At 50.2% G+C, this 25,729-nt stretch overlaps 1 protein-coding gene across 1 annotated transcript; it reads left to right on the top strand.

Annotated features, from left to right (window-relative positions):
- Positions 1-512: 512 nt before the first annotated feature.
- On the top strand, positions 513-23,152 carry NMNAT2 (nicotinamide nucleotide adenylyltransferase 2). The gene is made up of 11 exons (XM_041420751.1): positions 513-597; positions 16,394-16,482; positions 17,134-17,201; positions 17,913-17,991; positions 18,989-19,118; positions 19,744-19,824; positions 19,936-19,980; positions 20,784-20,860; positions 22,120-22,221; positions 22,453-22,520; positions 22,655-23,152. Exons 1-11 carry the CDS (start codon positions 513-515, stop codon positions 22,755-22,757), a joined length of 927 nt encoding a protein of 308 aa, XP_041276685.1. The 3' UTR covers positions 22,758-23,152.
- Positions 23,153-25,729: the final 2,577 nt, after the last annotated feature.

The following is a 25,729-nucleotide window of genomic DNA, read 5'->3' as shown; positions in this document are numbered from 1 at the left end:
CTGTGAAGAAATTCTTCCGGTCTGTTGGGCTAGGACTATGTTCCTTGTCCCGTCGCTGGTTGCCTGGAGGAAATACTGACTCCCCACCGTGTTACACCCTCCTTTCAGGGAGTTGTAGGGCGTGACACGGTCACCCTTCAGCATCCTCATCTGCAGGCTAAACCTCCCGCTACATCTCCTCGCACCTGGGGATGCCAGCGTGTCCCTGCTGCTCCTCCGCGAGTGTGAGTGGATACAGAGCGGATGTGTGCCCATCCCTGTGTGCCCCGTCCCCGTGTGCCGCCGGAGGGATGCGTGCCCGTGGGCTGCGCACACGAGGGCACACGCACACCCGCGTGTGCAGGACCCGCGGGGCGCGCCCCGGGCCGTGCCGGCGAGGGGCGGCCCCGGCCCGGCTCCCGCAGCCGCGGCGCCGCCCCCGCTCCCGCCCGGCCCCGCTCCATCCTCCGCCCTCCTCCCTCCCGCAGCCGCACCGAGCCTCACACCGCGGCGGGGCCGGGCAGGGCCGCACCATGACCGAGACCACCAAGACCCACGTTATCCTGCTGGCCTGCGGCAGCTTCAACCCCATCACCAAGGGGCACATCCAGATGTTCGGTCAGTGTCCGCGGCGGCGGGGCTGGCGGGGGAGGCCTGGGAGAGCGCCGGGGCTGCACCCGACTTGTGCCAGAGGGGGACGGTGTGGGGCTCGGGGCGCGCTCGGCGCCGCTCCGCTCCCGGGGCCGGGCGCTGTCCGCGGCCGCTGGTGCTGAAGGCGCCGCGGGCGGGGACCGCCGCGGCCTCCCGAACCTGTTCCCCATGGCTGGCAGCTGTCCCCAGCCCTCTGGGGCTGTCCCCTCGGGTGGCAGGGGTCCCCTCTCTGCACTCACATTCTCACGCTGCCGCCCCGCAGCCCCCGGGGTCGGTCCTGGCGCTGTTTGTCCGCTACTATTCGTCCTCGGGTCTGCGAGACTGCAGCCGCTGCAGCACTTCCATTTCCTCTGACCAGGGAGGAGATGGAACCAAGCGGCCACAGCCAGGTGCAAAAGTCAACAAAAATACACTTAATGGAGATATTGGAGTACTCAACCATTAGATTGATACTAGGTCGAAGGAACGGGAAACGTTTGTGTGAGATGATGAATATTACCGAGCGTCCCTGCGATGATACAGATGATGGGGATGCTGGAATCACTGCTACAGCCTGGCAAGACAGGAGGGAGGGAAGGAGGGAGAGAGGAAGGGCAGTCTCCATCAAAGGCGGTCTGACATGCCGTAGACACTGTTTGGGTAAAGCTCAAAATGCCTGGAAATCCCAATGCAAACAGTGGCTCTCTTGGCTGTGGAGGAGTCCTGGGAGGGTGAAGTGCCCACTGCAGACCACCTCGGAGTGCTGAGACAGGATTCAGCCTTTATGTCTGATAGGAGATTTAAGGCTGGGAAGTAGATACTGAAGGTCGTGTGCTACCAGCGGAGAAGCATCCCTGGGGTTTCTAAAAGCTGTATATAAGTTTCTAAATATATAAACTATATAAAAATACTTGAAATCAGCTTGGGGTATTTCTGCATCAGACCTTGTTTTTGTAGAACATAATGAGTTGCACATCAGGTTAGAAAATGATGCTTTTCTAGATGCAAAGGATCACATTGTTATTCCATTTCATAAGTGCCAGCAAAATGTAGGCCTGGACACCAACATGCTTGAAACTAAAATTAAAAAAATCCTATCCCCTAAGCAAAAAGAAATTGCCAACAAGGATCAAGAGGAACTATTTTAAAATAAAAACAATTATTAAATTAAATTACAAGGACTTGGTTGATGGAAGCAACCACTGATGAAAAATATTTCTGTAATTCATATTTAGTCTTATTTTGATTAAGTAACAGTAAGGATATCCATGTGGTCCTTATTCAGTGGACTAACAACAAGCAACAAAATGTGTATTAGAAATTAAGGATCAGTGAGATATTAGTATGCAGTGCATGTTCTTATAGACTCGCAGTAAGATTTTCTTTTTGCTTAGTACTCCTCAGTACCTTTATCAAAGATGTGAAAGAAAATATGTAATCCCTGATGGTAAAAAGTGGCCCTGACCCCAAAGTGGGCAGAATAGCAGTTGTGCTGCCTAACTCTGGTTGTTTGATAAAAAGGGCTTGTTCAACAGCAAAGTCAAAGGCAAAGTCATATGTCCAGCGGGGAAGAACACACTTCAAATATAAACAAAAGGCAAATGTCTTCTGCCACACAGCAGTGGTGCCAAGGACTGAGGGGGATTGTGCACAACCCACTGAATGCAAACTCTGTGTGGTGCTGTAAATAAAGCAGCAAATGTGACCCTGGTAGATATGAGCGGGGGAATATCAAGCAGAAAAAGAAAGGTTATATTATTTTCATGTACAGCATTAGCGAAACCCTTCTCTGAGGAACAGTGAGAAGACTTACATTAGTTTTGGAAGCCAGGCTTTATAGGAGGAGACTAGGGAGGCTCAGTCTAGATCCATCCTTAAATATGTTAAAGGGTATCTTGACCTGCTTAGGGGAGGGATATGTGACATGTGATGAAAGTGGGCAACTTTGCTCAGCACAACAAGTACGGGTGAGATGCCAAGAGTGGATCAGACAACCACCTCAAGCTACAAATCTGTTGTGTGGGTTTGAGTGAAGGTAATCAAGTAATATGAGAAAGTACCTGGATACCTGGCGGATTCTCTGTCACAGGAAGGCTGTAAATGAATACCCAGACATCTTTCAGGAAGACAAGTTTTAGCTCAAATAGGGTGGTTTGATGTGGAATTTTTCTATGCATGTGTCCTGTAGAGCTCCTGGAATACAATACTTGAGATACCTGATAGGAATAAATGAGACTTCCATGAGGAAAGGACATGGAATTTATCTTCTAAATACCTCACCATTTTTGTTTGAGGAACACTTCTCCCCAAGTCTAAAAGTGTAATCCTGTGAAGCCATAGGAATCTAAACCAAAATCTGTGTTACTCTTCTAGCTCTGCAGTATAGAGTCCAACCAAAACAGTGCTGTATCCTGTAAATGATGCATTTCAAACAGCTGAATTTGGACAAAAATATTGTCTTCATCATTCAGACAAATATTTGGGCTTTGAGAACCTAATAGGAGGATTTTTTGCTTAGCATAGAGAAAGATAATTTATCTCTTTAACAAATGGCACTAATTAAGCCAAAAGGAAGAACAATATTTGCTCAGGTATGTCACTGTAAACACACCATTTTATGTCAACCATCATTTTCCTCAGTGTGGATTTTACCATGTTTTATTCAGATCAAAACCCAACCTTTTCCCATAGGATTTTTGCCTGAATAGGGGATTAGTTAATTATGTGGAAGTCTCTTCTAGTGGGGGAAAGATTTCCATTGAGTTATTCTTTCCATCAGTCATATGAATTTAAGACTCATCACTGGGATTCCAGAAAGCTGGGATTCTTCTTACAACCCCAAATCTGCAACTGCATCCCACCACTGAACCTTGTGAGCAGCTGAACTTAATGCAACAGAGCTCCTTCCAGTTAAAATTCTGGATCTCTAGGGCTCCCCAAATGAGGCTGAATTGTATCTGTGTACACAAAATGAGTATCATACATATAAATTAATACTTTGCCTAAGACATATGACATATAACAGAAAAGTAGGTGAGACACAGTCATGTACAGCCATCCCTACCAAGGGGTTGAAACAAACACCCACATAGTCCTGAAAACACTCTTAGTTATTTGTGGTATCAGCTGTGCTTTGAGAGGTGTTCTGAATCACAATTTTCAGTTGTATTTTCTAGCTTTATGTGGCTATGAGAAAAAGTTTGGGATGTTACTGTGGTGGGGAGGAAAGACAGAAGGACAGAGAGGGCAAAGGCTGTTTCCAAAGCTTGACACAAACATTGGTGGCCTTTAACCCAAAATGAAACTTCATTCATAGCCTAAGGAGATATGGAAAAGAAAAAGCAGATCCCAATCAAAAAATCTTAATAATCAAAGAAAGGTAGAATTCTGAACAAAGTCCTGCACTAAAGCCAGATAAAACCCCCACCAGTGTTGGATGCAGGGAGCCCACCTGCTCACCTCAGCCAGCACACACCAGCCCCAAGCTGTTCACTTCCATTTCTTGGTGCCACTCAGAGGAGCACTGAGCATGGGCTGCTGCTTTTCCCCGCTGCCCTGCAGCCAGCTCAGGAGGGGAAGCTCTGAGACATCCCCACACTGCCTTTGGGTCTCAGCACGAAGCCCTGGGGCACGCCGAGTGGCACAGACACCCAGCAGTGGGCTCTGCTCTCTAAAGTGCATCTCCTCCATCTTGGCCTCCTCACAGTTTGCCTCCTCCCCCCTTCCCATGCAAGCAATGCCACCCAAAGGACAAAAGCCAAGGCACCAACGTCAAAAGCAAAACCTAATCCATGCAGCTCTCCTAACACGCCACAGCCCATGCTGGCACTCTGCCAGACAATGAGCTCGTGCTTGCTTTGACAATTAAATCACTTCCCCGTGTGGCCCCAGCTCAGGGAGCCCTGGTACAACCATGCAGATCTTGAAAACCAAAAGGTAGCTCTGTAGAGCAAGGTAGAAAGCAAATTTTCAATCAAAAAATATTGTTTATTTTGAAGATGGTCTTGGGTAAAATGCTGGGATCAAAGGCATCACCAGACAAGATCAGGAGCTCCAGGTTCTCTGTCATGGTGTTTCAGAGTTGGAGACAGCCAAAAAATAGCTAGATTTGGAAGGAAGGTGCTGAGAGTAGTTTTTTTGTAGGTTCTGCAGTGCAAAGGGCTTGTACTGTCCTGTGCATATGTGAGAATTGGAGGATTGTTCTGATGATTTCTTCAAACCAAAATGAGGGTTTTGGTGGAGTGAAATTATATCTGGTTGATCAACATGCTGTGTTTTGATACTGACTTTTTTTTCCCCTCTATTTTCTTTAATTAATTTTTCTTCAATTATAGAAGAAAGGCCCCTCTGGAATTACCCATACCTCCTATTTTGGCACTTTAGACTTTTCTTTTTTTTTTTTTTTTTTTTTCCTTTTTAAAGTTCTGAAATTCTTCACAATCCATTCTTTTCATTGCACATTCTTTTTCATGTGCAAACCTCTGTCTTCATTCACAAAGCCTTGCTCATCAACCACAGTTTTATTTCTGCCCAGCTCTAAGAACAGCGTCATCTCCAGGGACTGGATGACCCCTTGATTCCCTTTTGCACCTCTGCTTATCAGCCTGCAAGGAGCAGAGCTTCACTGGGGCTTCCCTGCTCTTGCACAGGAAGAATTCAGCCTTCCTTCCTTCCTCCCTTCTGGATGCACAGTGCCCACAGAGTCCAGCAATGCAGAGTTTGGGGTCCATGGGCATGTTCAGAGCTGGTCTCAGAGGCAGCAGGTTGGGTAACCCCCCTAAAAAATGGAACATATCTGACTTAGTCACAGGTACTTGCCTTTTTAACAGCTGGGTTTTGGGTACTATGAAGCACTTGATGGCAAATAGAGGATCCTAATCAAATCTGTATCATCTGCCTGTATCCAGACTACCTCATCTCTTGCAGGTGGATTTAAGGGGTGATGCATTGCTCCAGGTCAGCTTCTCTGGGGGGGAAGAGATTTGTGAGATGGTTCTCTGAGAGAGAGTTTTGGTATCTCAGATATTTTAAACCTGTTTGACCATGGAGTTTCCCCACCTACCTCATTTCAAACAGGGCCCAGGACCTGGATTTGCACAGAAAAACACTGCCAGTAAATAGCCTGAATCCTGGAAGTCAGCAAATCCCTGCCACTCTTTCCTTTTTGTCTAATTAAATTTTCCTTAGGTCCTGTGCACATCTGTTATTGAAAAGAGTTAATATCCCAACCAACAGTTGGGTAAAAAACATTTCTGGTGGAAAACAATGAAAGAGGACTTTGCTATCAAACATAAAACCCTCTTGCTTAGTTCTTAAGAAAACTTGAGCAATTAAAAATCCCAGCAGGCTGCTCTTTGATTACCCACTGCAATCCTTGTAGAGGAGCAGCACCTAGGGCTGCTGCATCCCATAGCAAGGGATTTGAGATGAAAGGATGGAGTCTCTAAGTAAAGAGGGATGAAGAGGCAGGAGCTGAGGCTTCTGTTAATGATGTACTGTCTTAATATCCTGAATTTCAAGAATCACTTTTTCCTATTTGATTGAGATGACTGAGCTGCAGAGCAGTTTAATGAGAGCGTCGCTGCCTGGGACAGAGCTGGCAGAAATGCCTGAGCGGCCTGACAGCTTCACCCTTTCCCTTTGCTGCAATAAGAATACATCGGCAGATGTCCAGAAGCAAAATTCCTTCCCCCTCCGTCTAACAAAAGCTTGTCAGGAGCTTGGGAGAGACTTTGCTCTGCCGTGTGCAACATGAGAAAGAAGCGCGGGCCCCTCTGAGGCTGCCTCGTGGTTCCATTTCCTCCCCGGCTGAAATCGGAGCGCGGAATGAGCGGGAGGGATCGATGGATGGAGCGGGAGGTGCCGCGGGGCTCCGGGAGGACGGACGGACGGACAGACAGAGGCTGGCTGAGCTCCGCCCGGCTTTGGAGCTCAGCAGCACCGCCAGAGAGCGTGGGGATGGCTCGACCAGGGCAGATCTCACTCAAAACACCCGGGGTGATGTGTCAGACTGCGGCATCCCTGCTCGCCCCTCCGCAACACAGCACAGGAGCTCCCACTGACACGCGAGCCGCTGCAATCACAGCCAGCAGCCGGAGCCTTTCCTCGGTACGAGGGGTCTGGGAAGGCGAGTTGTGCCCAGCGCCGAGTGCCCCCGGCTCAGCGGGGCAGCGACACCCGCCAGGCCAGCCCTGTGTCACCAGCACACCTCCACAGCCAGCACCTGCCCCAAACACACTGAAACTGCAGATACCCGGGTGCTGTGCTGGGAGCACAAAGCAGCACCGGCGGGACTGCAGCTCCCATGGCTCTTCTGGGGACGTTTTATATCAGCTGATGTCACATTCCCATCACTGCATCCCATACAGACTCATTTTTCACAGCCTTTATCATCAGCTTCCTGCATCTCAAGCATCTCCTCTTCGTGACCCAGAGTGAGGAGTTTTCCCGAGCAAGAGACTAAACTCCATCAATAACTATTCAGGGATTCTTTTAAAACATTTATGAGCTATTAAATATTTAGCAGTATTTATTACAGTCTCTGAGACATCACATTGGCTCTATGATAATGCCACCTCCCAAAATGTGCCACATTCCTTCTTTTACTTCCACCGACTATAAACAAACCTGGCAGTGAGAAATCCAGTCCTACAACCTCATTCAAGAAGGAAACAGGGGTTCTAGTTCTATTTAAAAAACATTTGCACTCACTGTGATGCTCTCACCTCCTGCACTGTCTTCTCTGATGCTTTTTAACATCAGCCTGTGCAATGCCAGGGTATCAATTAGCTGCATGCTAAACACCAGCAGCCCACATCTCTCATGTATCCTTGGGCAGCTCATTTAACTGCTTGAGTGCTGCAGTGGGGAGAGCCACATCCTTCTGCTGCCAGGCTGCTGTGGGTCAGGTACCCCAGTGATGGGGGCCAGGGGTAGGAGTGGGTCATGACTGTGCTGATCTTCCTGCATCTGAGTGGCAACTGGCCCAAAATGGGCATCCTCACCTCTGAATGCTCTGGCTTTCCAAAATCCCTTCTGGCAGCAAGGCTGGGGGGCTGCAAGAGGTCCTCTGAGCCAAGGAAGTCCACCTGTGTTGAAGTGCAGCACACGTACCTCCACCCTTAATCCTAATCCTAACCTCAACCTCCACCTGGGACCAGGGAGCCCAGAGCAGCCCTGAGAAGACCCAACAACCTCTAAAGACTGAAAAATCAGCATAAGATAGAGACAAAGCCAGGGCACCTCTGGATTTTGACATGAGCATGCCCTCCGTGGTATCTATAACCCCTTAATCCAAGCATTTCCATTATGCCACCAGTGCCCAGCCAAGCAGGGATAGATACCCTGTGTGGAGAAAGTCAATAGTGCCCATGACAACCCTGAAAACAAACCAGGGCCAAGGCACAAGCTCTCATTCCACTGAAACACTATTGTTGCTGGAAAAGGCAACCTGGCTCAGAAACACTTCTTTTTCCTCTCCTTTTTCAGCATCAGTGTTCTTCAGTAAGCCTGAGCCACTGGATGTATCTTGGTCATAACAGCAGAAATTTGCTAAATCAATATTTGGGAACAGAAAAGCCTAGATTCTTCAGAAATATGCATTTTCAAAAGCCACTGTAGGGCTTGCCCCAGGAGAAGATTAACTGAGATAAGCCTGTTTCAGGGCTGGAATAGGAGGCACAGGCAGAAGAGATCCCCATGGGATGGGTGGAGAACCCATCTCCGAGCCAGGCAAGGAAGAACTTGCACAGCCCCTGCTACACAAAGGTTTCTATTTTCACTGAAAATCCAAGAGCACCTAATTGAGTTTAAGCCTTCCCTGAGGAGATGACGTTTCTCTGTGGTTCATTGGCAAGGGAAAGCAGAAAATCCACTTTTCCCAGGACAAGCTGGGTTGGGGATGCTTAAACACATAACTGTGCTTCTGGCACCTTTGCTTTGTGCAAAGACATGGATGATGTTTCTGTTTGGGGAAAATGGGGTCTTGGGAATGAGTCTGCAAAGAGATAGGGTTTCACTGCTACACAGCTGCAGTAATGGGAATGTGACATCCCTCTGGTGTCACCTTGAGCCTGAAATGCTACCATGGCTCTGTCACCCCACACCCTCACCAGCCTTTCTGTAGCTGGGATGTTTCTGCCTGCACAGTCCTGCTTCAGCCAACACCGATCCCAGACAAGGTCAGCATCTTCAGATACTTTGCCAGGAAAGGCAAGCCCTGGGTCAGACACACGGGTGTCAGCTCCAAGTGGAGGCAGCCCAGACCAGCTGGACAAAGGCTCCTCATCCCTGCTACAAGGGGAATTGAGAACCATAAATCCTCTGCTCTGGTAGGATTGTGATCTTGCCACGTGTCAGCCCGAAGGAGCAGCAACACACATGCCAGGATGTAAAAAGCGCTGCCTTTGATGTGCTACAACAGCTTGGAAATGAAAACAAACAGAGTGCTTCCACAGGGAAATTAGGGCACTGGAAAACAAGTGTGAAAATCTGTTGGGGTTTTATTTCCCCTTCATTTTTTTTCAAGGCACTCTGTGACACCAATTTCCCTGAGCGAGAGGGGGACTGTGACCTCTCCAGGGATGTAAATTAAGGTGCCTGTCCTATTTTGGATTTTCTATCCACATTTTGACTAAAGTGATATACAAAACCATGGCAGAATTTTGAAAATCTTGCCTTTTGCTGCTACCCTTTTGCTGGGTGGGGTGACAGCTAATGCACCAGACAGGGAAAGGCACATGACCTTTCACTTTCCACTTCAATACCACACATACAAAAAAATCATCTTACCTAGAGATGCTTCACCCTTCTCCAAGGACTTCTAAGCACATTGTTTCAGTGCTGTCCTGCAGAAGACAGTTCAAAAAACCTTCTTTAGGGGCCTCTTCTTCATCCATTTTTAGAATCACTGAATGGTTTGGAAGAGATCTTAAAAATCATCTTGTTACAACAACAATCCCTGGACCAGGTTGCTCGAAGCCTCATCCAACTATCTTGTAGGAATTGCCTTGACCTCATTAGATGCTTTCCCTTACCTCTTTAGCCCCAAGAGCTCTGAGATACCAGGTGTTGAACACCTCGTGGAGGTATTTCACATGTCCACCCACACCTCAGGTTAGATCCAGCATGGTGTTGAGAACGTTCCTGCTCTCCCTGTGACAGCAGAGTGAGATCTCCAAGCAAGAAGTTATATTGCTTCTCTGTCAGTGGAGAGAATGGCAGCACTGTGCTGATCACAGAAAAGTTCAGTTCAGTTCCAGAAAGGGTTCAGTCCCTTTCTGTTGGAGCTGCTGGCACTGCAACTCAAGAAGCAGCTCCTTGTACTTCTTCTTATGTTGTGACCTGATGGGCATTGCTTGCTCCCTCCCACTCCATAGCAGCAGGAGTAGCAGCTACAGCAGGGAAAAGCATCTTGGCCTGGGTTGTTCTGCCATGCTTTTCCTCAGATGCTCCTTCTCAAGCTCTAGGGCCCGAGAGCTCTTCTTCCTGGACTCCTGTGTAACTTCTCAGACACACTGACTCTTGCAATACTTCAGTTCTGATAAAAGAGGGAAAAATAGGATGTCTTCACTTTCTATTTCTATTGTCCCTCTACAGCTCCATAGAGGAGACCCAGATTCTCTGGGACCAGCCAGGTCCCCTGCCCAGGCCCCATCTAGCTGGGGCTCCAGGAAATGCTCTGCTATTTCTAGCTCAACTTACTGTGACTCAGTCTCCTACTTCTATTATTTTTAGTTAGTTAGTTAGTTTTAAACACCTAGTTTCACTTTGCTGCTTGAAGTCAGGAGTGGTCAACAGATGGTGATAGCATGAGTCTCATTAGTCACCACTTGTGCCTCTGAGTTGGAAACGGGTGGGGACCTGGGTGCCTGGCAGGGTCAGGTCCTGCAGCATCACCTCTCAGAGCCCTTCACAGCCTCCACTTCCACCACAAACCTTGAGGCATTCAGTGGCCAATGCTTTTTTTGTGCTTATGAAAAGCTGATAAAGCTAATGTGCAGCAGCACCTGAAGCCCTGTCGCAGCACATGCCACAGCTGAGTTGGCCACAGTACACAGAGTATCATCACACAATTTCAGAAAGCTTCAACCCACACAGAGTGACACCAAGTCACTTCAGAAGGCTGCAAGCATCCACCCTTCTTGTTCTTTGTCCCAGCCTTTTATCCCCCCATGCTGATGCAGTGCCCCTGTGTGCCCTCTGCTCCCTTTGGTGGTTGCTCAGTGCCCCTGGGCACTCCATGGCTCATTGCTGTCAGTGCTGCTCACCTGCTGCTCACAGCTGTGCCACTGGGGATGAGGCTGGGCCAGCCCCACTCACAATCACCACAAACTCTGTGCCTACAAAGCCCTTCCCATTTTTATTTCCACAGTGTCTGGGTACAGCTATGGACTAATGGGGTGGGGGAAAGTGTAACAGAACAATTAGCTCAGAGATTAAAATCTTTTTAAAAAATCATGAGGGGGCTTAATGGGATTTTTCTACCGGCTAGAAGTCTCCTGAGAATCTGACTGAAATTGTCTAAGAGGCACTGAGCACGAGGTTATTTGGGTCAGTGGGACACTAGCATCTCCCCAGGCTTGCCTTGGGAAGAGCCAACCCCACGGTGAAGAATCAGTCTCCTGCTTCTTCCCAAAAGAGGGACCTGTCTTCAAGAGCAACCAGGGTAGACATGTCTCTTCTGAGAGCCCAGGGAAGGGAGATGCCAATAGTTTTCCCAGCTCTAAGCAAGCTTTGACAGTGGGTGAGGACACTGGCCGGGACCCAGAACAAGGCTCTGGGGTAGGCAGGAGAGCTGGGCTCTGGGAGAAGGACACCTCTGATGAATACATCCCTGATTTGGCATTCAGAAGGGGCTTTCTTTTTTAATACCTATATATATCTATATACATACACATCATTCAATTAGACTGAGAGTAACTGCTGGCTCCTTGCCCACACTGAGCTCTGGAAGCACCATTTAGGTCCTGCAAGTGCTGCTAGCTTGAGAATAAAACAAAGTGTGCTGGCATATCTGGGTCACTCTCTCCTGCAGAAGAAGGGATTTTAATGGCCATGTCCCACCTCCTGTCCAAGGATGTCAGAAGCCAAATTGCTGAAAATAAAAATGAGACATTGGGGAAATGGTTTTGCCTTCTCCATCACCTGTGGCTGTGCAGCTTCTCTGTCCCAACTCTTAGGGCTGTGCAATGAAGGCTGTGCAGAGCTTTCTTGCCTCCCTGCTACTTTGTGTGTGTGTTCAGAGAGCTGGCACAGTGTGAGCAAGCTGCAGCTTCAATCCTCTCTGGGGGGAAGGGCATAAATCAGAGCTGGCCTGTGGCTTTACTTACTTGTTGTAAGAAAAACAAAAATATAAAAAAAGGAAGTCTTAGGGGTGCAGGTGAACCAGGTACAAAGGCAAAGCAAATACAATTTGAAATTACACCTTGAAAAATTAAGCATGAGGAATATTTGATTTCAGTAACATCAATTTAGGTGATGGAGCCCTGCCAGAGGAGCCCAAACATTGTGATTAAATATTCTCAGGGAGAACCTCCAAAAAGAAACATGTCTTAAATAAGGACTGATTTCCTGTTGGGGAAATAGGATGCTATTTTTTCATTCAAACTGGACAAAACCATCACTTTTCAGTTTTGCAGCCCTGTAGCATATCCTCTGACTGGTCTTTCCCTATCACCATCTCTCAGGAAAGCAGCAGAGATGAAAACACCTGAAGTGCACTTGCAGGGCAGGTGAGCAAAGCCGGGCTGGGAAAGCAGGAAAGTGTCACCAGCGCCTGGGATGGGTTCAAGTGTCACCCCTGTCCCTCCCCTCCCCAGCACAGCAAGGCTGTGGTCACCCAGCAGCTGCCAGGCACAGAGCCATGGCTGAAAGCTTCCCGTGCCACAAGTAGGCTGCCAGGGGGCTAATGCATGTCTTGGCAGAGCCATCGCCCCAAGTTTATTTGTGTTAACAATGTCTAAAAGCCATCCAGGCTGCCTGGAGCATTATGGACTATTTACTCCAGAAAAGGAATGAGCCCTGCGTTTACAAGCTGACATCCCTGCATTGGTGTGGCAGGATATAAAGTACTGGAGGGGTTTTCTGTGGTCTGGTGTAATCTCTGCACATCACAGGTATTCAACAGGCAAGAAATGGGCTGGGAAAGGGACGGGAAGCTGTGGCAGAGGGCTGAGCTCAAGGACAACAAACGGGCCAGATACCCAACTAATTGTCAGAGAAGTGGAGCAAAGATGCCAAAGACTTAGGACTTTTCAGGCCAAAATCTACTTCTCCCCAGGCAAAAATCTTTGCACGAGCAGGGAAGGAAGGCTGGGAGCTGCAGACAGCTGACCATAAGGAATACACCTGAGAGCAGGAATACCAACCTGCTGCAGTGTCTTTGGCTCTAGCCATGTCTACAAGGAGACCATGAGCCTGACCCCCACAAGCAGCATATTTTGCAAGAAAGGCATAACAATTTCTGTGAAAGAAAAAGGCCTTTTCTGAAAAAATGGACTTGAGGGCTTGGAGCAAGCACTGCAAGATCAAAGCAGCCACAGCATTTGAAGCAATGACCCACAAAATCCAGCGCCCTGTTTCCAGAAACCCAGAGGAATGACTGCTGCTGGGATCCACTCCTGCAGCTTGTGCCAGGGGCACAAACCATGGCAGGAGGCACTGCACCCTCAGCCCAGGGTGGGCCACGAGCCACCAGCACCCCTGAGGTCTCTTACAAGAGCTAAAGCAGTTTTGTCTGGCCTTGTGCAGAGGGGAGGGCTCGAGGCCTGATGAACTAACACATCAGGACAGGTTTGCTATGATGGACTATTGGCCCTCATTTAGCCACTGAAGGGTGCATCAGCCTAAGGAGATTCAAACTGTAAAAAAAATAAAAATAAGCTTTAAACACAGCAGCATGATTGCAGGACACATGTAGATGCTGCAAACTAACACTGCAATTTTAGAATCACAAAATAATGGATCATCTAGGTTGGAAAATACCTTTTACATTGAGTACAGCTCTTAACCCATCACTGCCAAGGCCACCACTAACCCATGTCCCCAAGTGCCACCTCCACTTTTAAATCTCTCTGGGGCAGGAACTCCTCCACTGCCCTGGGCAGCTGTGCCAGGGCTTGACAACCATCTACATGAAGAAATTTTTCCCAATATCCCATCTACACCCATTTCCTCTTGTCCTGTCCCTGGTTCCCTGGGAGCAGAGCCTGACTCCCACCTGGCTCCACCACCAGGGAATTGCAGAGAGCCAGAAGGTCCCCCTTAAGCCTTATTTTCTCCTGGCTGAGCACCTACCCAGCTCCCTCAGCCACTCCTGGTGCTCCAGACCCTTCCCCAGCTCTGTTCCCTTCTCTGGACATGCTACAGGCCCTCAGAGTTTTTCTTTTTGTCACCCTGAAGCCACAGTGTCCCCTGCCCCAAATCCTCTGCCACCATCCCAGCAGTGAGGACAGCTGCTCCTGTCACCATGCCAGCCCTACCAGTGACACAGCTGCTCTCCAAACAGGATTTGAGGTGTTATTTAAGAGAATGCAATCTTTTCAAAGGCTTTTGTTTTGAAGTGGAGGGCTGTGAGGACTGGCTTAGCTGATGGTTGTATGAACAAGTGAAGCTGCAGAGTTTCCTGGCAGACACAGCCCTGCAAGCAAACAGTGTGCTCTGCCCCAAAACCAAGTGAGAGCAGGCCAGTCTGGGATGTCAAAGGGTGCTCTGCAAGTTGTGGGCAAGCCAGAGCCAGGAGGCAGGTTTTGCCATTCCCTACACCACACTGCTGCTTCTTAGCCCACATTTGCCCAAATACTTCCCTTGCAGGGATTTAATTGTCAATAAATATGTTGCTGTTTCCAAGCATATTTAAATTACATGTGGTGCTTCTGAGGTAGACAACAAGCTCTTGGAAATGCAGATCCCAGCTTGAAAGCAACCTCATTTTTACAGATTGTGCAGCTTAAAACCCCAATGAGCAGTTTTGATGGCAATACAGAGCAGCAGCACCCCTCTCCTGCCAGCAGCAGAACCTCCCCTGAGTGCTGCAAGGCCATTAACAACCTCTCAGATCAGTGCCATGGGCAGGGACACCTTTCACTAGGGCAGATTGCTCCAAACCCCTGCCTACCTGGCCTCAGACACTTCCAAGGATGAGGTATCCAAAACTTCTCAGGGCATCCTGTGCCAGTGCCTGTTTTCTGCAGGAGAAATGCTCTGTTAAGGCAGAAGGTGGTGGTGGATGTTTGGTGGGAGCTGGAGCTGAGATGACATGCCAGCAGCACGGGTCACATTGCCTGAAGATATGGAGAGGGTGCCAGACTGTTTAAATACAGACCTTGAGATATTGGTAGCCAGGAAACACCTTTGGCTTTTGCCAACAAGAACTCAAGGCAAATTAATACCATTGGCCACCCCTGAGAGCTTGAAGCAGAGTTTGCATGCAAAGAGTTCAGCCCCTCTGAAAGATGCATTTTATAAAGGGGTCACAGTGAAGAGGGACAGATCAATGTTTATAATCTTCCTTTGGCAGGGAAAGTCAAGTCAGGGCAAATCAGGAAATAATGAAAGAATGTGTTCATTTAAAATTCAACGGTACCTTTTTTGTTAGGGAATTTCCTTTTTCTTGTAATTTGCATTTTAATTTGCATTATGATAAAAAGGGAAATGCTGATCCATCAATCTTTGCTTCTCCCTACCTGTGCAAAAAAACCAAACCCAAGCATACTGTGTTTTGCTGCATGTGCTCTCATGGGATTTTGAGGGCAGGAAGGATAATTTTGGTGCATCCAATTCAGGCAATCAAATTCTACTCCCTGCACCAATCAAATGATTTAAGCCCACTTTTCCCTCTCTGGAGGCTGGTGTGTCCAAGGCACAAGAGCTGGGAAGGCAGCCAGAGTGAGGATTTCAGGTGAGTCTGAGGAAGAGGCTATATTAAGGCTGGCAAATTTCCCACAGGCTGTCAACAGAGGCCTGAGGCTGCTCAATGCCCTCAAGGGGGGGAAAAAAGTGCATGGCAATTATATTTCCTTAATTTACTTTCAACTGACAGTAACTGAATAATATTCCCTAGCAGAAATTTAAAAAATTTGGAGGAAAAAAAATTTGCCCAAAAGTGACTTAGAATCCTGGAATGGTTTGGGTTGAAAGGGACCTCAAAGCTCATCCCATTTCAGCCCCTGCCATGAGCAGGGACATGTTCCACTAACCCAGGTTGCCTCAAGCCCCATCCAACCTGGCCTTGGACACTTCCAGGGATGTGACAGCCACTGCTCCACTGGGAACACCCGCCCCTCAGGAAGGACCTCTCACCATCCCCCAGGGCAGTGCCAGACACTGAGTTCAGTGTCTGAAAGATGTGATGCACAGTGACATCTTGGGATGGCTGATGGATCCTGAAATCACCACCTCCATTTCAGAAATGCTCCTTTTATTTGCAAATCCAAAATATTTTGTAGACCTTGAAGAAAAAGTTAACTTTCTAATGGCTCATCAATCTTACCTGCCTGTTTGCTCTTACCTTCATGTCTTCTTTTCCCTTGCTACTGTCTCAACAGCTGGGGTAGACATGTAGGAGATCAGGTGGGTTTGGCAGTTTGTCACGAGCACTTTTATCCTCAAATGCCACCTTTAGGAAATACCAGCCTGAAACTGAACACCTCTCAGCACAGCTGGGACACGGGCAGCACAAGGTGCTGACACAGGCCAGGGAGGGGTGTAACAGCTGTGTGGCTGCGGAGGGGCTGGCTGGGCCCTGCTAAACCCCCCTCCACCCTTTTCCTTGCCCCCTGTCCAGAGCGAGCCCGGGATTACCTGCACAAGACCGGACGCTTCATTGTCATCGGTGGCATCGTCTCGCCCGTGCACGACTCCTACGGGAAAACGGTGCGTTGGCCCCATTGCCCTTCTGCCTCCTCTCTGAGGTGGCTTCTGCAAAACTAGGGCTCAGCGCTGGGCAGCATTGCCTGACCTGCGGTCCCTTCATGGCCCTCTTCTGCCTGGGGCAGCTCCCGACCTTGGGAAAGCCGCGGAGAGAAGGGAGAGGATGAAACCTCTCGCTGTTTAGATAAAAACTGCAGTGAGGCCCTAAAATGAGCCAAAGTACAAACATTCCCATCCAAAATGGTCGTGGTGATGATGCCTTAAGTGGGGGTTTTTTAGTTTGAATTATTTCAAAGCAAATTGGGGTTTTGGGGGGGGGCGGGAATATTGAAATTATGCAAATGAGTGACCTTTAGAAGCACTTGTCAAATTAGGAGTGGTGAGCTCACTTGTCTCCTGAAAGCTGGAGGAATTTCATCAAGAAACCAGCCCCTCAGGTTGGCCCCCTTGGAGCACAGGTCTGGAGTGGTGCTGCTGAGCAAATCTCACCACCCAAGCACGTAGCCAGGGCTGAGCCCAGCAGAGACTGCTCCCCGCCAGCAAACAGGAGCTTAAACAAACTTCTGTGGGCAGGAAGGGTTTGCAAGTGTTTGCAAGCCCAGGCTGGCCAGAGCATAAGGCTTCATAACTCTTCTTCTTCCCCTTCTTGTGCAGGGGCTGGTCTCCAGCCGGCACCGCCTGACCATGTGCCAGCTGGCCGTGCAGTCCTCCGACTGGATCAGGTGGGTGGCTGATGCAGAGCTGGCACCAGCAGCCCCTGCCCCTTCCCTGCGCCGTGGGGGCAAAGTCCTGCATGCAAAGTGGAGATGCCACCAGCTGGTAGAGCTCCAGGATGAATTTTCTCCATTTTCTCCCAGCCCGAGCTTGACTGAAAATCAGAGACCTTCTGCTCCCAGTCCAGCAGAGAACAGACAAGGAGGGTTAGACTGCCCTTCAAGGGAGCCCTCAGGATTTGGGGAGTCATTCAAGCCCCTCCCTGAGCCTCTGGTGTCTGGGTGATACCCAAAGTCACTCGGCTCACTCCAGCCTTGTGCTGTGGCACTTCCCCTGTCCTCACATGTAGCACCAGCCTGCAGACTTTCACCTTCCCAGCACTGCCATGTGGCATCTGGTGCTTGAAGTGACACCAGAAGCATCTTGGGCTGCCCTCAGAAAGAGGGTTATGACACACACGGTCACATCCGAGCCAAAAAAAGCTGGTTAGTTGGGTACCAAGCATGGAAAGATGACCAGGCAGACATTCAGGTCCCCAGAGCTGTTAGGGATCACAGTGCAGAAGGGCTGGAGGAGGGACATGGTCCATGCCAGGGCTCAGGGATTGATGATGACTGCTCATGGCACTGCTGGCCAGCCCAGTGGGGAGGAGGTGGCGTGGGCAGGAGCTCCAGGCAGTGGCCATGAGTGACACTGTTTCCTTGCTGTGCTTCCGGCAGGGTGGACCCCTGGGAGTGCTACCAGGACACCTGGCAGACCACCTGCAGTGTGCTGGAGCACCACCGTGACCTGATGAAGGTGAGGCAGCCCCCACACCGTGGGTGCACCAGGGTGAGGGCATGGGGACAGTGCAGGGGTGGGGGTGCCCTTCCCCAGCTCATGGCCATCAACAATCAAAACACATCAGAGACAGAGCGAGAAGACTTGCAGGAACACAGTGAAATCCAGACCTGGGAGGGGCGAGACCTTGTCACAGCTGCTTTGAGGTCTGGGCCCTGATGGCAGAAGGAAATGGAGTCCTCCAGCTGGAGCCAGCAGCCAACCTGGACCCAGCAACACCAGGAGGGCAGCAGGGCTTAAGGCAGACTCAAAGCAGGGGCGGGCATAAACCACATCAGTAGTGACACACTGCTCCCTCCTCGCTGAGGGAGGGACTCCCCGCTCACCAGCTGAGCCAGAACTACTCTATGAACCTGACAGAGAGATTTGACAGGAAAATTCAGCATCTGAGAAGTCCCCAGGGAGCACAACCCCAGGAGGAAAAGTTCTAGGCAGTCCTGAAAGCCAAGGAGGAAGGTGACTGCCCTTGGGTGACAGGGGTGGCAGAGCTGCTGGTACACTCAGATATAGGAAGAAAACCAAAGACAGGGAATGGATGAAAGAGCATTGCACAAACTCATGGACAGCCCAGACAGGAGGCACAGGGGGAGCATTAGCCAGCCCAGCAGGATGTCCAGTGCATCCAGGGACTGTGGTGCTGAAGCCAGGTAGTTGCTGGTGATACCTTCCTGTTCCTGCTGGGATGGCTGGAGAAGAGGACATGTATGCTCCTTGCTAGCCCACACAAAAAAGGTGATACCACCTTAAACACAAGTCATTATCCACAGGGTCCTGATAGCCCCAGGCCCATTTGGTGAGGTCAGATGGGACTGGAGACCCTAAAGTGGCTGGGATGTACCTGTGACAAAAGGTAACCTTGAACCAGGACTGCAGAGGCTTGTTGCAGGGTCAGAAAGGTTTTGCAAGGGTGCTGGGGTGAAGACACTGTTCCAACTACATCCTTCCCTGATTGCAGAGAGTGACTGGCTGCATCCTCTCCAATGTCAACACACCCTCCATCACCCCTGTGATCGGCCAGCCGCAGAACGAGTCCTCGCAGAACATCTACCAGAACAACAACAACGTCTCCAGCAAGCCCACCGCGGGTACGTGGGGCGGGGTGGGAAGGGAGGCGTGGCTACTTACCCCCACCTCCAGCCAGGAATGCCAAATATTAGACCACTGCTCCATCACCTTATTTTTGGACAGGCGTCTCATCAGTCCTGGCGCAGCAAGTCCAGGGTGGGGCAGGGGTGTGATGCAGGAGTCAGTATCCAGCACAGCAAGGGCAGAACACAAGAACAGCTTAGGATGGCTGTGAATCTCCTTGGACTTCAGCTGGATGATGTCTAGGCAGTGAGACCAACAAAAGGAAAGGCTGCCTGGTACCAAGGGATGAACTGGCAGGAGAGATGATATAGTGGGATTCACTTGTAGGACGAGACAGAGGAATGCACACCATAAAAGAATTAGCTGAGAAGAGGGAACATTACTTAAATCCCATAAAAATGGACATCTTATGATTTTCTTCATGATTTTATCTGTCTAGCTGGTCCCTTCAAGGCACAGTGGGGATTCTTGGGAGTTAAGACCATGAGGAGCTGTTGGGAAATGCTGGGAGTAGTTGCACACCCAGGCACAGGAGCATTTTGCAGAACCAGGGTGGCTGAAGCACGTGGACAGGTTAATTGCACAGCCTCCCTCCCATGAATTTTCCTTCTTCCCCTTTAGCAAAGATCTTGGGGAAGGTGGGAGAAAGCCTGAGCCGGATTTGCTGCGTTCGCCCGCCCATGGAGCGCTTCACCTTTGTGGGTATGTAGAGGAAAGGTCCAGCATCACCTCTAGAGACCCACTCCCCACCCTTCCTCCCCACCCCTCTTCGAGGCTGGGCACCAGCACCTCTCTTTTGCTGCCTTTTCTCAGATGAAAATGCCAACCTGGGGACAGTGATGAGATATGAGGAGATTGGTAAGTACACAGCCCCTCTCCACATTGCTCCCACTCCTCTGGGCGAGCGCTGCATGGCTTGGGAGCATCTGCATGACAGCTGGCAGACACAGGACCATGTCACCTTGGAGCCAGCTACTGGGGCTCAGGAATGCAACAGAAACAGCTCTAACTGGGCTGAGCCTAGTCCTGTTGACAGACAACAGTCTGAAATAAGGGAGTGAAGTGGGGACACAGCTCCCAGCACTGGCACAGACCTGCCATGGCACCCTGTCCTGAGAGTCCCCTTAAGTGCCATCAAACTTGGCCTCCCATGGTGGTGTCACCCTATGCCCACACTGCCTGCAGCCCTGCAGAGCCTCATGGAGCAGCAGGAGACGTTTTGGTGCCTGACCAGCCACGGTGCCTCTTGCTCTAAAGACTTTTTGGGGTTTTAGCCCCAGCAGACATCACCCAGAGCTCTGCATGGGGAGTTGGCTCGTGGTTTTGAAACCCTTTTCACGCATAGCCTGGGACTACAGCCAGCCTGGCACTAGCACCATGCAGAGCCTAAAGTCTTTGGCCACCTGGGAATGCCAAACAGGGAGGCATTTTCCCATGTAGCCACCTCTTCTCACCCCTCTGCGGTGGATGGTTTTATGGCTTTTATCGGGCAGTTGTGCAAATAAATTAATCTTTATGGGCCTGTCAGAGCAGAAGACTTCTCACAGCACCATTTTCTTGCTGAGCAGCAAAGCCAACCCTCAAAGCTGGCGGGGGGGAGAGGGGGTTCTTTCTCAGCCCCCTGTGCTCCCACCTCTGGGCTTCTCTCCTCTCTTTTCCAGAGCTTCGCATCTTGCTGCTCTGTGGCAGCGACCTGCTGGAGTCCTTCTGCATCCCTGGCCTCTGGAACGAGGCAGATGTGAGTCACCACTGCCAGAAACCCCTCCATGCTCCTCCTCCTCTGCCTCCCACAGCCAGTGCTCCTGGAGCCGCTAAATCCCTTGGGATGACAGGAGCTGTGCCCACCATCTCCACTGCCTCCTCCATCCCAACCCTGACTGTCATCTCCCCTGCACATTTCCACAGGGCTTCCATGGTCCCAAACCTGTACCCTGTTCACTGTTAGTGCAGAGGATGTCACCTGGGGTGGAGGGTAAGCCCATCCCAAAGGCTGTGCTCCCACTCCTTGTCCCTTGGAAGGAGCCAGTATCAAGCAGATGACAGTCCTAGCAGAGCGAGGTATGCAGGTAGGAAATAAGGTATTTACAGGAGTGGTCCAGATGTTAGGAATTAAACATATTTAGAGCCAAATCAACACCTTTCACTGTTGGTCCTTGCTGGAAGAAGCCATATTTTCATGGGAGAACACCAGCCCTGGAGAGGGGCTGGGCTGCTGACCCATCAGCTGCTCCTGGTTGGAGCCATGCTGGCTGTGAGGGCCCTCCCAGCTCCTCCCTAAAAGCAGTCAGTCAAAACAAACCTCCCTCCTTGAACTTCTCAGCTTTCTAAAATCCGTTACCACATCTTCAATCCTTAACTTTTTAAAGCATTTAGGCAGCAGGCATCTTTGAAAGGCTGGAAAAACTGACACAAGCCAAGCCCTGAGCCCAGCACAAAGGATGCAGAAATGACATCAAAGCACAGGCAGAAGATGCATTCTGCAGCAGTCCCTCCTCATAGACTCCTGCTGCCTGAACTTACTGACCCAAAGCTCTTTTGGACGAGCCTGATTTGTCTCATCTGAGAGAGGTGTGAGCACTAGTAGCCCTCATGCAGCAGCAAATTTGGGCAAACAAGCTTGGCAGAACAATCCTCTCAGACCTCTGTCAGGACCAATACATCCATCCTGCTCATGAGCCCTTCCAGCGAGGCAGAGATCACATTCACCTTGGGCAACTTCTTCTGCTGTCACCTCCTTCTGCCACAAGTTCTCCTCAAAGCCTGACCTCAACATCCACTAACAGAATTTAACCTTGTGCCTTTTATTTGATTTACTGCTGACCATTTGCCTGCATAATTCCATGTTTCTGCCAAAGGTTGTTGACATAGCCTCAAAATCACTCACCATCTCCCTCCAGACCATGGTCCAGCTTTCATAGGGCAGGGTGGGGTTGGCAGATGGTGGCAGGTTTTGCATGGGGCGGCTGTAAAGCTCTCCACACTCTGTGTTGTTCCCAGATGGAGGTGATTGTCGGGGAGTTTGGGATTGTGGTGGTGCCCCGGGATGGAGCAGACCCTGAGCGGATCATGAACCACTCCTCCATACTCCGCAAGTACAAAGTGAGTCAGTGGGTGCACCTGTGGCCAGGGAAGGCTGTGAGAGAACTCACAGTCTCTCTCCACCCAGGGGGACAGTTTTGTCATGGGACACAAAGCATCTCAGGGTCAGGTGCTCTCAGGTGATGGATGGGATGAGCAATGGGTCACCACACAGCAGGGTGGGGAGGCTGGAGCAGCAGATATCTGATTTCAAGCCATCCCTTCATTCCTGCTTTCCTCTTTCCCCTGCAGAACAACATCCTGGTGGTGAAGGATGACTCAAACCACCCCATGTCAGTTGTCAGCTCCACCAAAAGCAGGTGAGTGAAGCAGGGCTACTCCCACTACAGAGCAGGGTGTCCAGCAGGATGTCCCCAGCCTGCCTGTCCATTTGCAGGGGCACCTGACCCACCCAAGTGGGCTCTGACACCTTTCTCTCTCCCCACGCCCCCAGACTGGCCCTGCAGCACGGGGATGGACACGTTGTGGATTACCTCTGCCAGCCTGTCATTGACTACATCCTCAAGAGCCAGCTCTACATCAACGCCTCTGGCTAAGTGCCCGAGCCCCCGCAGCGAGACCGCCCTCGCGTCCCGCCTGCCTACAGCTCTGCATCTCTCTTCTCTCTCTCTCAGTCCGTGTCTCCATCTCTCTCCCCATCCCATGGCCTCCTGCCCGTGTCTGCCTCTCACCCCCAGCACCAACACTCTGTTGTGCAGCCATGTCCAGGGAATGGTTTGGTCTCTTTTTCGGGGGTACTGCCCTGCCCTGTGTGCATGGGGAGGGAGGAGGGGCTGGTCAGGGAGCGACATGCTCCGTGTGCTCCCAGCATGTTCCTGGGAAATGGTCCCCTCAGTCCATCTTCCCAGCATGCTCAGAGCAGGGGCTGCCTATTCTGCATCATCTTACACAACCTAAGCTCAATAAATCGGGGTGGATTTTTTTTAATTAAGTAACTTTAGTGTGAGCCCTTTGGGCCTCTCAGCCCAGTGACCAACAAAACCCTGGTTGGCAGCAGCCAGTAGTAACAACAGCTCAGTGCCCACGGCAGGGGAATCTCCTCAGGCCAGCCATGAGACAGCCCAGCTAACAAAATCCTCCTCCTGCCCCTGAAAACCACGGAGAGAGCATTTCTAAAAGGCAGCAGAGGCCTTGGTAAGCACTGCTGCTGAAGCATTACGGAGAGAATGTCACATCTCACCTTCCCCTAGCTGCAAGAACTGAAGCCACTCCCTAGGAAAGTGAAGCTGGGGTGATGTTCTACTCTTACCCAGTGTCAGAGGGGGCATCCCACAGCATCTAAAAAGGGATCTGCCTTTTATGGGGCCGTGAAATGGGGTAGAAAGAAGCAGGTGGTGAGCCAAAGCCTCTGGTGAGAATTTGCCCCAAACCTGGCCACGTCCATCCCCCTCCTCTACCCTCCAGATCTCCATTTCTGCTCCATCCATCTTCTCCTGCCACTCCTACTCTCTGCCTCTCCTTGAAGAGTTCATTAAATGCATGATAACCTCCCCCTCCCAAACCAGCCATGGCTACTTTGCACATCCCTTGGGACAGGCCAAGCTCCTGCCTCTGGTACACCCCGATGCCAGGGATGGATCCTAGTGGAGATGCTCACAGTAAAAGCAAGTCAGGTAATGTGGAGCAGTTACTGAAGTCTTGTGGAGAGGAGGGTTGCTGGAGCAGGGCCTTGTCCTGCTGATCATCCCTAGGGCACAAGGACCCTGAACAGCTCCTGGGGAGGGTCACAGCCATGAGGAAGGTTTAGCCCTCACCTTCACTCCCTTTGCTCCCTGTAACATTTTATCACCTTGGGTACAGTCCTTTTGCCTATGGCTGAGAGTCCTCCAGGGTCTTTCAAGGAAAGATGTGAAATTAATTTATTTTGTCCCTTTAATGTCCATAAGGGTCACAAGTAGCTCTCAGGCAAGCTCCAAAGGTGAGACTTTGTGCTAAATTTGGTGACCTGCTGTGTGCTGCTGGCATCCATGGAAAAACAAGCCACTTTGGACAAACAAGGAAACAGACAGCCACGGGGTCCTTGCAGCAGACAGGATTCCAGGAGCAGTAGTTGACAACTTCTCAGGAAGGCACAGCCCTTCCCAGAAATGCAGAAGTGATGTGACTCACCCAAAGGCTAGAAGAGGTGTTTCCTTGCCAAGGATTTCCCTCTGCACAGAGAAATGAGTTTGGGAACTGTTCTAAATTTGGCAGCTGAGTCCCTCAGTGCCAGCTCTGGTACCTCCAGGTGGTAGGCTAGGTATCCCATAGGATGAGGAGACATGGAGATGTCAAAGCAGAGAAGGTGGCGAGTGTGTGTGTGGGACTCTGCTCCAGGTGACTCTTCAGCCAGGTCACCACCACCACCCCAGAGAGCTCGCCTGGCAGTGACACCCCCGAGTGCCCTGGGACACCCAGTGTATGTCAGCCACCGCTGGACTGCTCTCACACACTCTGTCTGCCTCCCTTGCCTGTCCACCCCAATGCACAAGTTATCCCAGACAGCAAAGTCCCCTCCTTTCCAGATGTGTTTCTCAGCTCCAAGCCAGAGAAACAGCAATGGTGGCAACCAGCCTCCAAAACACAAGAGGGACTGAACCTCCTGGGAAGCGACACCTCTGAGGTGGGAGCAAAGAGAGTGGGTTTTCCCCAAGGAAAGACAGAAAATTAAACAATGGAGAGGGGGGAAGAAAGAAAGAGTCATGTGTGAAAATCATCTCTGATCCTCCCTCCAGTACACAGAAGGGGACCTGGGAAAGCCATGGCTTCCTGATCCATGGGGTTGGGATGGTGGAGCTTAGCTGTGGTGAGGATGAGGAGTTTGTTCTGTCCTACTGCTCTTACCTTCGTGTACCCACCCAGTAAAACTCACAGGATGGGGGGAGGGACAGGGGTTTGTAATGGGGCCTTCAGCTCCGGGACTGGTTTGGAAAAATGTCTTTGGGTGGGCATGGGAAGAAAATAATCATCTGTGATGATCCATGTGACTGCTGGGGAGGTGAGGATGGGGGTTTCCAGGGTGCAGGAGAGGCATGGGAAGAAGCTCGTGGGTTTTGGTATTTGAACCGCCACTTTTTAACAGTCAATTTGCTGAAAGTGAAATGAACTTCAAATGTCTTTTGGGGAAAGAAAATAAATAAAGGGGGGAGGGAAAGGGGTTGAAGTTGCCATGCCACCAATTTCACCTTTGTCAAAAGTTTTGGAGCCTTTTTTTTTTCTTTTTTCTGTTGCTATATGAAAGAACAGTCATTGACAAAAAATACTTTATCAGCAAAATGTTTAAATTATGTAATAAACAAAACAAAACAGAGATGTTACTGGTGTGATTTTAAAACAGCCCCAAGACTGAGTCAGAACAAGAGAGCAAATGCCTGCACTACTGGGATAACCCATGGCCAAACCCCCCCAAATGAGGAAGCCTGAAAAAAGAAAGTTATAAGCAAGGTCTAGCCAAGAGTATTCATCATTTATTGACCTCTTACCTGTCACAGTTGAGGCAGCCACAGTACACAGAGTATCACCACACAAC

Source organism: Onychostruthus taczanowskii, unplaced genomic scaffold (assembly GCF_017590055.1).
Source record: "Onychostruthus taczanowskii isolate IOZ18803 unplaced genomic scaffold, ASM1759005v1 scaffold65, whole genome shotgun sequence".
In the NCBI taxonomy this organism is placed as follows: Eukaryota; Metazoa; Chordata; class Aves; order Passeriformes; family Passeridae; genus Onychostruthus; species Onychostruthus taczanowskii.
This window is presented reverse-complemented; position numbering and strand designations above follow the sequence as displayed.